Source organism: Perna viridis, chromosome 8 (genome assembly GCF_037379345.1).
Source record: "Perna viridis isolate PV_CMFRI_1.1 ecotype Kerala chromosome 8, ASM3737934v1, whole genome shotgun sequence".
Classification (NCBI taxonomy): domain Eukaryota; kingdom Metazoa; phylum Mollusca; class Bivalvia; order Mytilida; family Mytilidae; genus Perna; species Perna viridis.
Genome location: NC_142452.1, coordinates 21,843,833 through 21,856,373, shown reverse-complemented (window position 1 = coordinate 21,856,373; position 12,541 = coordinate 21,843,833). Strand labels below are relative to the sequence as shown.

The 12,541-nt window shown below is 32.4% G+C and overlaps 1 protein-coding gene across 9 annotated transcripts in view; it reads right to left on the bottom strand.

Moving 5' to 3' along the window:
* The window catches only part of LOC148609825 (receptor-type tyrosine-protein phosphatase kappa-like), a 108,285-nt gene that overhangs the window by 17,781 nt on the left and 77,963 nt on the right, over nucleotides 1–12,541 (bottom strand). For 8 of the 9 annotated variants that reach the window (XM_088541155.1, XM_088541153.1, XM_088541156.1 and 5 more), the window contains 8 exons: nucleotides 10,529–10,816; nucleotides 6,953–7,201; nucleotides 5,059–5,349; nucleotides 4,616–4,715; nucleotides 4,210–4,265; nucleotides 3,140–3,363; nucleotides 1,325–1,412; nucleotides 754–818 (listed from right to left, as the gene is read on the bottom strand). In XM_088541155.1, the coding sequence (XP_088397281.1) occupies nucleotides 754–818; nucleotides 1,325–1,412; nucleotides 3,140–3,363; nucleotides 4,210–4,265; nucleotides 4,616–4,715; nucleotides 5,059–5,349; nucleotides 6,953–7,201; nucleotides 10,529–10,816 (1,361 nt within the window). The remainder of the gene's footprint in view (nucleotides 1–753; nucleotides 819–1,324; nucleotides 1,413–3,139; nucleotides 3,364–4,209; nucleotides 4,266–4,615; nucleotides 4,716–5,058; nucleotides 5,350–6,952; nucleotides 7,202–10,528; nucleotides 10,817–12,541) is intronic. The other variant, XM_088541154.1, reaches the window with a different exon arrangement.

The window sequence follows — 12,541 nt, the reverse complement described above, 5'->3', positions numbered from 1 at the left end:
TTGGTAATCGTATTTCTAGTTTCACTGACACAAGAATACTGTGAAAGTACGATTGTTCATGGGGTTTCAATTTTTCGTGGTATTCGTGGGTAAGCCAAACCACGAAAATTGTTACCCAACGAAAAGGAGATTTCCATTGATTTGTATGCTGAAAACCTCAAAACCACGAATACAAGAATTCACAAACTTGTGTTTCTTCGCTTATCCAAGAAAATTTGTATCAATGAATTAAAGTACTTTCACATTATTATATTTCTATATTTCTATATAAAGAAGCATAATGTAACATTACTTTATCAAAATATGTACAACAGTGGTTAAAAGTCAAGACATAATAAGTGGTTCTATCATATTACAAGATTTGGCCGTCTCTGACCTATGAATATATAACGTTAAGATATAATCAGTGGTTCTATCATATTACAAGACTTGGCCGTCTCTGACCTATGAATATATGAAGTCAAGACATAATCAGTGGTGCTATCAAATTACAAGATTTGGCCGTCTCTGACCTATCACCGTTCTATAAGTTAGCACATTTAACATTTAAAATATTTCTTCTTTTATCTATGAATTCTCAGTACGATAAAATATGCATTTGCAAAATTAAATTTTGACCCAAATACATCTGAATTTCTTCTCCTAATGAAAAGTACAAGTCTAATTCTGAATTCAAAAGCATTCCAGTGGTGTGACAATTATGCAGCATTAAAAAAACTACAAAAAGATAGTGTTTATACATAAACAACTTACGTCTATATAGTTTGCATTGATATAATCCGAACTTGACGATTCTAAAACAACTCGTGTATGATCATCTGAAATAGTTGTAAAAGACGGTTTGAGCTTTTGTGTATTACCTTTATTCGTCAATGGAGCTTATACTTGTTTTCGTCTGTAGCAACACAGCATATTTTAGATAACAGTAAATGTGTTAATGTGATCACGCGAGAAAAACAATCATCACATATAAATGAGAAGAACATAACCCCTTTCTAGAGAATATCATTTCAATTCATCAGAAGGTACTCCTTTGTAAATTTGAAGGTTAATGTGATCCATAAAATATCAATTTAAAATATGCAATGTATTGAATTGTTTCAAAAACGTAGGTATAAACATACAATATGGTAATGTACATGTCAAAAATTTAGTGAAATCGTTTTTAAGCATAACCTAATGTTATGTATTAATGAATGGTTACATACATGAGCAAACGTTTCAAATAAGCTATGAGTGTGGTGATTGGATTGTTCAATGATATTTCAATATCCCAAACATCGTATACAAAAATTCCTTCTTTAATCCTAAAATGCGTACTTACATGGTAGTGTACTTTTATATCTATTTTTGGACTTGTTTTCTATCATTTCCCCTTTGGTTGTTGGATATTGGACGCCATATGGTATACTCTGTAAAATATAGGAAAACTGATGTACAAATATATAAAACATTTCTTTACCATAAAGTACGGGGAGCGTTGTCAATTGAGTGGTTACACTTGTAAACGAGAAAATTTTCTAAGATGCAATCATTGGTGCAGAAATCCTCATGCAGAAAAGAGAGCATATTTGCGATTCATCTTCTTATGATTTTTAACATCTAGAGTAATAAAAAAAAGAAATAATAAGGTGAAAATGTAAAGAAACGGTATATAAAAAACAGACTACATGACAATGAAGTTTTTATTATGACAAATACAGAATATTCTTTAAATGCGTGGCTAATATAGCTCTCTCTGGGCAAGGTTATATTTCAATGCGTGGCTATTATAGTTCTCTCTAAGTTATATTTCAATGCATTACTTGACAGAAAGGGTTATTTCTTTGTTTGATTTATCAGAGCTTTACTGTATATTTTTGCAGATTGTCAGTAATAATTGCCTAATGTTAACTACAGTGATGCTTCAATATACCTTCTGGTTAAACCATAACCACATACTTATTATCTGAAAACATTCTGAAGATAACAAAACTTCAAAAAGGAAATTTTTATCGTTCTGTCCTTTATCACAAAACATCGCGCACTTTTATAACCCTAATATTAGTCCTATAAGAAGGAATCAACGAGTATAACCAGGGTCAAAGCCGTACGGGTTCGAATTCCACCAAGAGAACATCCAAAACTTTGCTGTGCACATTTGACAGTTACATCACCGATCAGAAGTTTTCAGGCCTTCATTTGCATATTTTGTCATCCAAACATTATAAAAAAAATCGATATAGTAATGCAGTGAATGAAGTGAACCAAATAATGAGACGTATATAACATTTATTGTTTTTCTGCAATCTTTGTCTTCATGTATAAATACACGATGCTAAATACATCTGTGCTCTATTTAATAGCATGTACACTTGTGTCGGTAATTTTTGGGCCACGCCAATGCCTTTCTAGAACACCGTTAACCAAGGGAATTTCCACGCCTTTGATATACTAGTAACAAAATAAAATTGAAAGAGTTATCAGCGGAACCAAGATTCCAGCGGAAATTTATAGAATGCAATCTAAGGACAAAGTCCAGAAAAGGAAAACGTACACACAACAAAGAACATCAAACAATCATATGAATATGTACAAAGCAACAAAGGTAAATGAGCAACTCTGACTCCACTTTAAACTAAGAGCATGGACAAGTTGTACTGGTAGGGAAAGCATTTTTTATTCTAGAAACACACCGTAGTGATGACTTATCCCTTATAGAAACTTAACACTGTTCCAAAAGCATAATTGAAAGAAGTCTAGTGTGGTAGAAACAAAAATGTGTAGTTACGACTAGCCTTGGCATAACGAATGAGACGTGATATGAAAACTCTATACGCAGGTGCTGATGGGATGTTGCCACAGATGAAAAACGAAGGGACTAAATGGCGATAAATTATAACTTTAAAATGTCTCACAATATTATTCATTATAACTTTATCGCCTTTTCATCGCAGGATAAAAACAACATTATGTACACTCGGCGTTGGACTACAAAAAATGCATGGTGAAGCTTCGAACTTGTCCTATCATCAAGCCTCATAAACATACACGATAAGCTGAGGCTATATGTTTGATATCGTACATAAACATTACATTGAAATAGAGTATAATACTGGTTATTGTTAAAAACTTAACCAAAAGAGTTTCATTGACATACTTCGTATTGATTCTGTAAGGTATCCCTATTCTGATGCTGTTCAATATAACTGCGGAGGTCTGAGACTTTAATCGTTGTAATAATATCACTAATATTATAGTAAGAAGTGTCTTCTTCAATTGTTGCAGGTTTCATTAAGGTGGTTGGTGCTTCCTCATCTACAGAATCATCCTCTTTGTCATTTTGAATGTTAAGATTTGCATATACTCCACCCACATTTGACACTACAAAATAACAAAAAAAAAATTAAGAACATCCCATTCAAATGATTGCTTTGCCCTAAACTTTGAGTCAAACATACTTTTTATAATTGCATATGACACAAAAAATGAAGTACATACTTGAAGGCAGTTTAATAAAGAAAATTTTAAATGGTCAACCGATATTGTTTAACAACGTTATCGCCTTTTAATTTCATGAGAAAAACAATGTCATTGGGCTTTTATTTAGACAATTGCCAAATGTAAACAATAATTATATCTTCAATATGTCTTATGATTAAGCCAACATTAAATATTCAAACAAACATTCCTTCAAAATGATGGAAGGTTACATGTATATTTGTACAGTTTGTGTAGAAATGTATATTATCCACTATGCTGTACACCTATGTAACTTAGGGTATTAAATGGACAGAAACATGAAAGAAATATTTACATATCGGAAACTTACATAATTAACGTCACAATGTCGCTTTGGACCAATTTAACGACTATGCGTCATACAAAAAAATCACGAGCACAAATCGTCATTTTTTCAATATAATATTAAAGCGACATTATTTTCGCATATTGCACACGAAATTATTAAATTTTTACAAAAAAGATTCTGGCTGTATGCAAAAAATATATGAGATCTAGTTATCCTGTTTTAGTACCTCGACCGTACATTTAACTGTCATGTTTATAAGATTCCTTTAATTAATTCCTTCTGATACACTTCTCCTGGTTTTAATTTATTGCTAAAAAAATCGTAAACAATTCGTTTTGTACGGGTGGATTACGAATCCGTACAAGTAATACTTCCATTGCCTTTTTGCTTGTGTGAAATTCATATAATAAATGTTTTACCTGGAATAAATCTAACATCTGGGCTTCTTCTGGATGGTCTTTTAGTATTTTTTCGTCTAAGATAAACATGATTACATTTTTGTAAAAGGCTTTATGTGACACTGAGTGACGATGCAAAAGTAAATGAAAATTTGTTTGTTCTTTTTACGTCAGCTAATCATAATGCTCGTTAAGATGCAAAGGTAATATTTTAGCTTTATAGGTTGTCACCTTACTACCGCATGCGAATATAGCGCGATTAGATTATATGGTTTACATTAGTTGATATCTCGACCAACATGCACAAGACAACAATTCAGATTAGCGTATTGGCGAGTACGCTTATACATTTGTAAAGAATTAAAAATACTTAACATAATCTTTGCATTATTTCATACAAATTATATTTCTGAAAGAAAGTATAAACCTTTTTAGTATCCAAAGCAAAATAACAAAGCATACAACAGCAAGGACTACACCAACAATACTACCAGTCACAAGACCCGCCAAACTTGTTTGTTCTGGATCTGTAATTTAAATCATTCAACGTGCTGAATATGGCCTCCAACTGCTACTTGATTTCAGAATAGCAAAATTTAAATCGGAATTTGCAATCACATGTGAGGAATTCATAATCTTATCATTATATTTTTTTCACTTTTGTCTTTCTTTTGTTTTTCATATGCATATTTCCTTTCGTTTTATAATTTTGTATTAGTTCTTTTACTGTGAATAGTTTATATAACTATGCTATGTTTGCCCTTAATGTTACTTTTGTTAAATGTGTTTGTATTTTGCTTGAAATATAACGTTATTGCTCATTTTATTCTTTTGTATTAATCATAATTTTAAAATGATTTAAGTTCAAACCTTTTATAATAATATTGATGTCGGTGCTGCAACTAGTTCCTATTTCATTTTGAACGCAGCATCTATAAGCGCCTGTGTCTGACAGTTCAGTGTCTTGTATGACAAGATGTGGTGTTTTTATGTTGCTGAAATTGTATTTCCCATCCAGGTTAGGGGCATCAATTTTGTCTCCATCTTTCATCCAGTACATTTGAATTGATTCGGGATAGGTATCATGGTTACACGACAGATCAAGGTTCACACCTGTTTCTCCTTGTAAGAAATCTATCAGGGTGTATACAAATGGGTTATCTAAAACAAAAAAATGTTATTTATACCACACGTATTTAAGTGACAAAAATGTCATTTTCCTTTTATTTGCTTCTGAGTTAAGAAATATTAACGCCTCGGTCACACGGAGCCTGTCCATGTAAAACAGACATTTTATAACTAATAAGGTTTTGGAGAAGGATTATGTTACGTTTACCCTAATAACAAATAGATTTCGATAAATTGAATGGCAAGCGACAAAAAAATATTGAAAGCCCCACCACAAACAGTGGAAGTCGACAGAGGAGATCGAATATAAATAACGAGGTATTGAAACACATGAAGTTCGAAAAAATGTAGGAGTGATTTGAATAATTTGTAGTATTGAGATAAACATCTTAATTTCACCTAAAGATAAAGAGGTTACCAAAGGGAACCAAAATTTCAAATGAATATATTCTTAGGATACAGACTAGACTAGAAAAATAGACATATACAACAAAAAACAAGAAATAACCAAAATAACACATACGAAAAAAACAAAAGTATATGAACGACCTGGACTCCAATAAAAACTCGAAACATTGACCAGGTGCATCAGTAGGATATGCGTTCTCTGATATCTAAGAAACAAACTCTGAATGGGCTATAGTATTCACGTCCAGAGTAGATGAGGGTTATCTGAACGATATATATAAAACATTAATTTTCTATTTACACAACAATAACCAGTTAAAATATATAAATACCAATCATATATATTGTAAAGTTTGATATGCTGTACACGTGTTTCCATGAGAAACCTCATATCAGCAGCATTAGGATCAAATATTCACGAACATCTAGATTCAAAAGTTAATTGTATACAAGAAGTACTCAAAACGAAAACTTTCGAAATGGGAAGCCGAAACCATCATCGACCGTAATATTATCAACCTAAATGCCTTCAAATGTTGTTTTAACGCTAGTAAGGTAAAGCAATAATTCGGACAGTTATGTTAAATTTTATCTTCTAATATTTCCTCCAGTTTTGTTCAATGCAAATCACTACTAATTTATTCTCGTGAATATTTATTTTTGCGTTTCTGGATATCATATCAATATCACTACTATTTCTTTTTATTTATACTGGTACTGTCATAACGCATTCCCTAATAAAACCTATCCATGGCAATTTATTTTTTCGGTCAGAAAAAAATCGAGGATAAATCGCTCGTGAAAGTTGGTTGAAAGCATGTTACTAATTTATCGTCGATTTATCGTTAAATGAGTTTCAATAAAAATTAATCATGATATAACAAGAGTGTATACGTGAATACGCCAAAGGAACACCAATCCGACCAAGACGAAAATAATGTCAACTCACGGCCAACAATGGTTCTTTAATGAACGACGAAATTCTCACACTACGGGCCTAGGGTAGGCTAAAACAATCAGTTCTTATATCGTACTTGAAGTTATCAGGGTGATTATGCTCAAAATAATCATTTCTTCATGGTTCGATAAAAAACGTACACCGTTGGCTCCACTTCTCTATTTTATTACCTATTAATCCATGAAATAGTTAAAAATGTTATAAAATTTTGTTGCCAATACATTTTACGATTTAGGTTTTAATTTGAGAAAATACGATTGACTGATTTACCTCGTACAAGCACATGTGCAGCACTGCTTGTAGCTGTTACATTGTCGAGTGTCGTTTCGCATGTGTAGTTTCCACTATGAATTCTTGTTAAATTAGCAATCTTCAGATTTTTAACGCTTCTAGTAGAAGGTTCTATTATTGCTCCATCTTTTTTCCATAGCAGGTCGGGACTTCCAAAAACATTACAATGTAATTCTAACGTATCGTTAGCAGTTAGTGTCCTTGGATATCGCCCTGTAATACTTGCTGCTGAAATGAGAATATAGGGGTTATTTTAACGCAAAATATTACAAATCAAGAAACGGTCCTACTAGAAGCAATTGTGCAAACCTGTGTGATAATTCCACCAGAAACAAAAGTTTACCTCGATCTATGCATTAAGACAATTGCAGCGATGTCATGGAAATAAGTCTAAAAGTAGATCAAAAGCTCATCTATAAAGGTCTCAGTATCGTATTAATTTTCCCATAGACCTCTACAGTGAAGTGCATATTTTTAGGATTTTTTTAAAAATATGTTAATTGATTCAATAAAACTTTCACTTATGTAGCATTTCTAAGGACATGTGAAAAAATAATTTCCTGCAAAGAAAATAGGGTGAGTCCACGAAGATTGGACAGAAAAGTAGTCTTGAACTATAAATAGCCATTTTCCCTACTTTCACTTTCGTTTTGCACTCACCTAACCAACCTTTTCAGTGGAACATTTTTATGATATTATGTTAGATTTTCTTTTAAAAAAGTTCTTCATCTTACAGTGTGATGTTTGCTCTATTTTTTAAGTCATTGTTCATGTCTTTTGACAAAACATTAGTTTGTAGAGAGGCAAAAAGAAAATGCACTATATTTTTATGGCATCCATGTTTTGACGTACACCCGCTCAGGGATATGCAATACGATACTGGTACCTATTACTAATAAACATTTCAATATAATCCTAAAAGTTGTTGTTTTTCTGCTAGAGTATTCATTTCCATACTGAAAATTCAGAATATCATTGCCCTGCTACAAACATGAGTTTTCTATTAAAATTCTTATATAGGTACCCTATTCCAGGCATAAGACTAATATCTCAATGTTAGCCAGAAAATATTACTTTTGATAAAAAGCTGCTGCATTAATCAAACTAAGCAACTTTGTGGTTTATTCTGACATGGTAGATACATAAGCTGTACTATGAGTTCCAAATCATTATTTAATCCCCACTTGTGAGTTCCATATATGGAAATATTAATATCCGAACCTCCTTTTTTGTCTTTAACTCAAGGGAGCCTCTTGTTTAAAGTAAAGTATAATGACCGGTACAACCAACTGTTTTAAACTATAGATATGGTCATTTCAATTATAATAAATCCAGAAAAAATTATACCAATATCATAGTTTTAAAAAAATATAGCTTTTCATATGCAGAAAATACAGATTTTAAGCCATTTTGGTACCCCAGGCAGATACAAATGGACCTCAATGTCACAGGAAAAGGACTTTTTCTTTAAAACAGATAGCTATGATGCAAGAAATATAGTTTACTGGTATAAATATTATAATAACAATTGTCTGCTTTAGATACTTTTTGAAAAAATTCAGTTTTTATATGAAAAAACACCATTATTTTTCTTGCCGCATTAGAATCTGTCCATTTGAACCACTAAAAAAAGTCCACTAAAAAATTGGCTGATGACTTTTGTGACATTTCTGTGTTTAAATCAACCACACAGTTATATGGCAACTCATTTTAGCTATTTATTTGAAAGAAAAACAAAAAATAAAAAAAATATTCATTTTTTCATATATAAGAGGCAATGTATGGAAAATGACTATTTTCAAGTCCTAACCACATACTTAAAATGTGTTGTAACTTGAAAACTATCCTTTATGCAGGAGTATTACTTGCTTTAGGTTACCTGAATATAGATATGCTCATCATAAATAGTCAAGATAATAATTTTATTGAACTGATATCCTACAAATTCATGAAAACAAAATGCATTTCCAAATTTGGTCAAGATTAACCATAAATGCAAAAAACCAGAGCTACCATAAAAAATCAGGTTCAAAAGTTGGCTAATTCATCTTAAAAGTGTTACCTGTATAGGGGTACTACTTTTTCTGCTGGTAAAGACCACTTGCTGAATATCCAACTTTACTTGAAAAACTGGCTTACTAGGTCTCAGTATCGTATTAATTTTCCCATAGACCTCTACAGTGAAGTGCATATTTTTAGGATTTTTTAAAAAATATGTAAATTGATTCAATAAAACTTTCACTTATGTAGCATTTCTAAGGACATGTGAAAAAATAATTTCCTGCAAAGAAAATAGGGTGAGTCCACGAAGATTGGACAGAAAAGTAGTCTTGAACTATAAATAGCCATTTTCCCTACTTTCACTTTCGTTTTGCACTCACCTAACCAACCTTTTCAGTGGAACATTTTTATGATATTATGTTAGATTTTCTTTTAAAAAAGTTCTTCATCTTACAGTGTGATGTTTGCTCTATTTTTTAAGTCATTGTTCATGTCTTTTGACAAAACATTAGTTTGTAGAGAGGCAAAAAGAAAATGCACTATATTTTTATGGCATCCATGTTTTGACGTACACCCGCTCAGGGATATGCAATACGATACTGGTACCTAAATATCCATTAAAACACATACATCTTGTATATTAAAATGGAACCGACAGAAAGCCAAGATATTTTTTTGGTAAAAGAGTAAAATGGTTTTTCCAGAAATTGGAATTAAATTCAAAATTGTTCCCATCCCCTTAAAATTGCGTCAGTTTGAATAATTTATCTTATATATGCTAAAAGTGAACACACACGAATTATTCTGTTATATTAAGGTTAAGTTTAACAATGCATGTTTGAAGAGTCTAATTTGCGGTTAATAAAATGTGACCACGAAGTTTTTAAATTCATAATTGACATATTGAAAAAAAATTGTATCATATATGTCTTTCTATATCAACATAACAATAAATGGTCAGACTTTATATGATACACTCATATTATCTGAAACGAGGGATGGGGTCACTAAATACGACCTGAACTATACGTTCAACACTTAACTTGTATTTTGACAAACGAACAGCATTGTGCTCTATACCATACCTAAGTCATTATTTAAGGAGTTAGGACATTTCAGTGGAAATTTGGTGAGTGGAATTTGTGTTTGCAATATTAAAAAAAAATAGAAATAAAGTCACACATTTACTCAAAAGCGTGACAACTTAACTTTTTAATTGTATCTAATATTTTAGTATCTGTATTTAATTACTTGGAAACTCAGTTTTCGTGGACGTGGACTCTTGGTACTGTAAACGTACTAATTTTCGCTTTTTTCGTGGTAGAGAGAAAACCGCGAAAAATAGTACACGCGACATTGATTTTTAACATTATATAACTCTGATCATTTTTTTGAAACCACAAATTGATACCCGCGAATACGTTCACATGACAAAATCCGTGAAAACTAAGGCGAAAATTAATACGTTTACACTATTTCATAATATAATATATAGAATAATAGCGCTATATTTCTTCAAATTGCTGATAATATCGTCGTCATTAAAAGACTTACATATCACTTTTAGGAATACAGATGCATTTGATGTGCCAAATAAATTCTCAATCTGGCATGTGTATTTACATGTGTCATGTTCGTCTAGGTTCTTAACAACAAGATTTGGGTTGGTTGTGGTACCTCCGCTGTATTTACTTGAATGTTGGTTTATATTCGTTGTAACTTTACGTTGTGTTTTTGTCCACGTTAGGTATGATGCATTTCCACTAAAAAGACATTGCATTGTAATGTCCTCCCCTTTTCTTCCGACATATCGCTCCACTGGTATATTTGCCTGTGTCAGGTCTGCAAAACATTTAATGAATTGATCGTTGATTAAATGTGTTTTAACGTTTATTCTATCCCTGGTACGTCATGTATTTTAGACCAAGAACGTTTAAGTAATCGAACAGACCCAGCTGTTTGAATGGAAAAGCGCTTTATTCCTCTCAGACTTATTCTAACTCGAAGTCAGCATTCAGTCATATTCATTAAGGCTGTATAGTCTCTGATATACTCAAGGATATAACTTAACCATGGAAAAAAGGCCATTTTGAAGCGATAGCAATCCATCGAGATCATCAAAGCAGTAAATTAAAACAAATAAAAAGCAAGAACAGTACCTTAGACATTCATTCTCGTTTAGCAAAGATGTTAAAAAGAACCAAAGGAACCAAGGTTATAGCGGTAATCAAAGGACTGTAATCCAGGGACATAGACCAGATATGGAAAACAGACATACACAACAAAGAACATGAAGCAACTAAAATTATACATACAAAGTAACAAAAGCATATGAACAACTGGGACTCCACTACCAGGTGCACCGGTAGGGTAAGCGTCCGTCCTCTGCTTTTCTAGAAACACCCGCCGAATTGCTTATAAAAAGTCAAATCTGGGGTAGACAAACGAGGAAAGGGAAACTATGAAACGTTGAAAGAGTAATCAAGGGAACCAAGGTTATAGCGGTAATAAAAAAAATGTAATCCAGGGAAAAAGACCACACATGGAAAATAGACATACACAACAAAGAACATAAAGTAACTAAAATCATACATACAAAGTAACAAAAGCAAATGAGCAAATAAATCAGTTTTCATAACGATCCACGAGTTCAGTTTTCATGGTGCTGATGGATACACCATAACGGTCCACGAGTTCAGTATTCATGGTGCAGATGGATACACCATAACGATCCACGAGTTCAGTATTCATGGTGCAGATGGACACACCATAACGATCCACGAGTTCAGTATTCATTGTGCAGATGGATACACCATAACGATCCACGAGGTCATGGTGATGACCATAAAACTTCTATAGTAATAACCTCAATCTTGTAGCAACATAACCCTGTTCCAGAAGCCTATTTGTAAGGATTCTAGCGCGATACAAAAAATCTGCGTTGTTTCGACAAGCTCTGGCATAATGTAAGAGTTGTGATATTAACACTCCATACGCAGGTGCTGAAGGAATGTTGCCACAGATGAAAGGAAAGTTGACAATTCTGAATGAAAGTCTTCATGTTTGTGGTAAAGTTTTTCAAAAGTTTTCCTTTACCATCGATTTCTAAGTGTAGGTGAAGATATATAGCTAACTCTGGGGTAGATGCGATGGATTAAATCCCCGAAATTAGGACTGCTCACAGATAACACGTCATCTATATAGCGGAAACTGAGATTAAAAGATCTAACCAAACGATATCCTTTCTTTCGGATCAGATCAGCTATAAGGTTATATAAGCTATAAGAGTGAAAGAAAAGGTCAGCAAGTAGAGGAGAACAAGTTGTTCCCACTGGACAAATATGCTGTCGATTAAAAAATCCAGCATTTTGTAAACATCTTCCTCTATATATTTGGAATTATTTCTTACAAAGTATGAGGAATCTCTACCAAAAACTATATATTTGTATCTTGGTGTAGCATCTTTTTATGGAAAAGCAACGATGTATATTGTTTTTAAGTCAGGTTTCTAACTAATTTACGGGGGTCTCACTTACTTTGACCTGTGTAAGTTTCATTAAAATACAA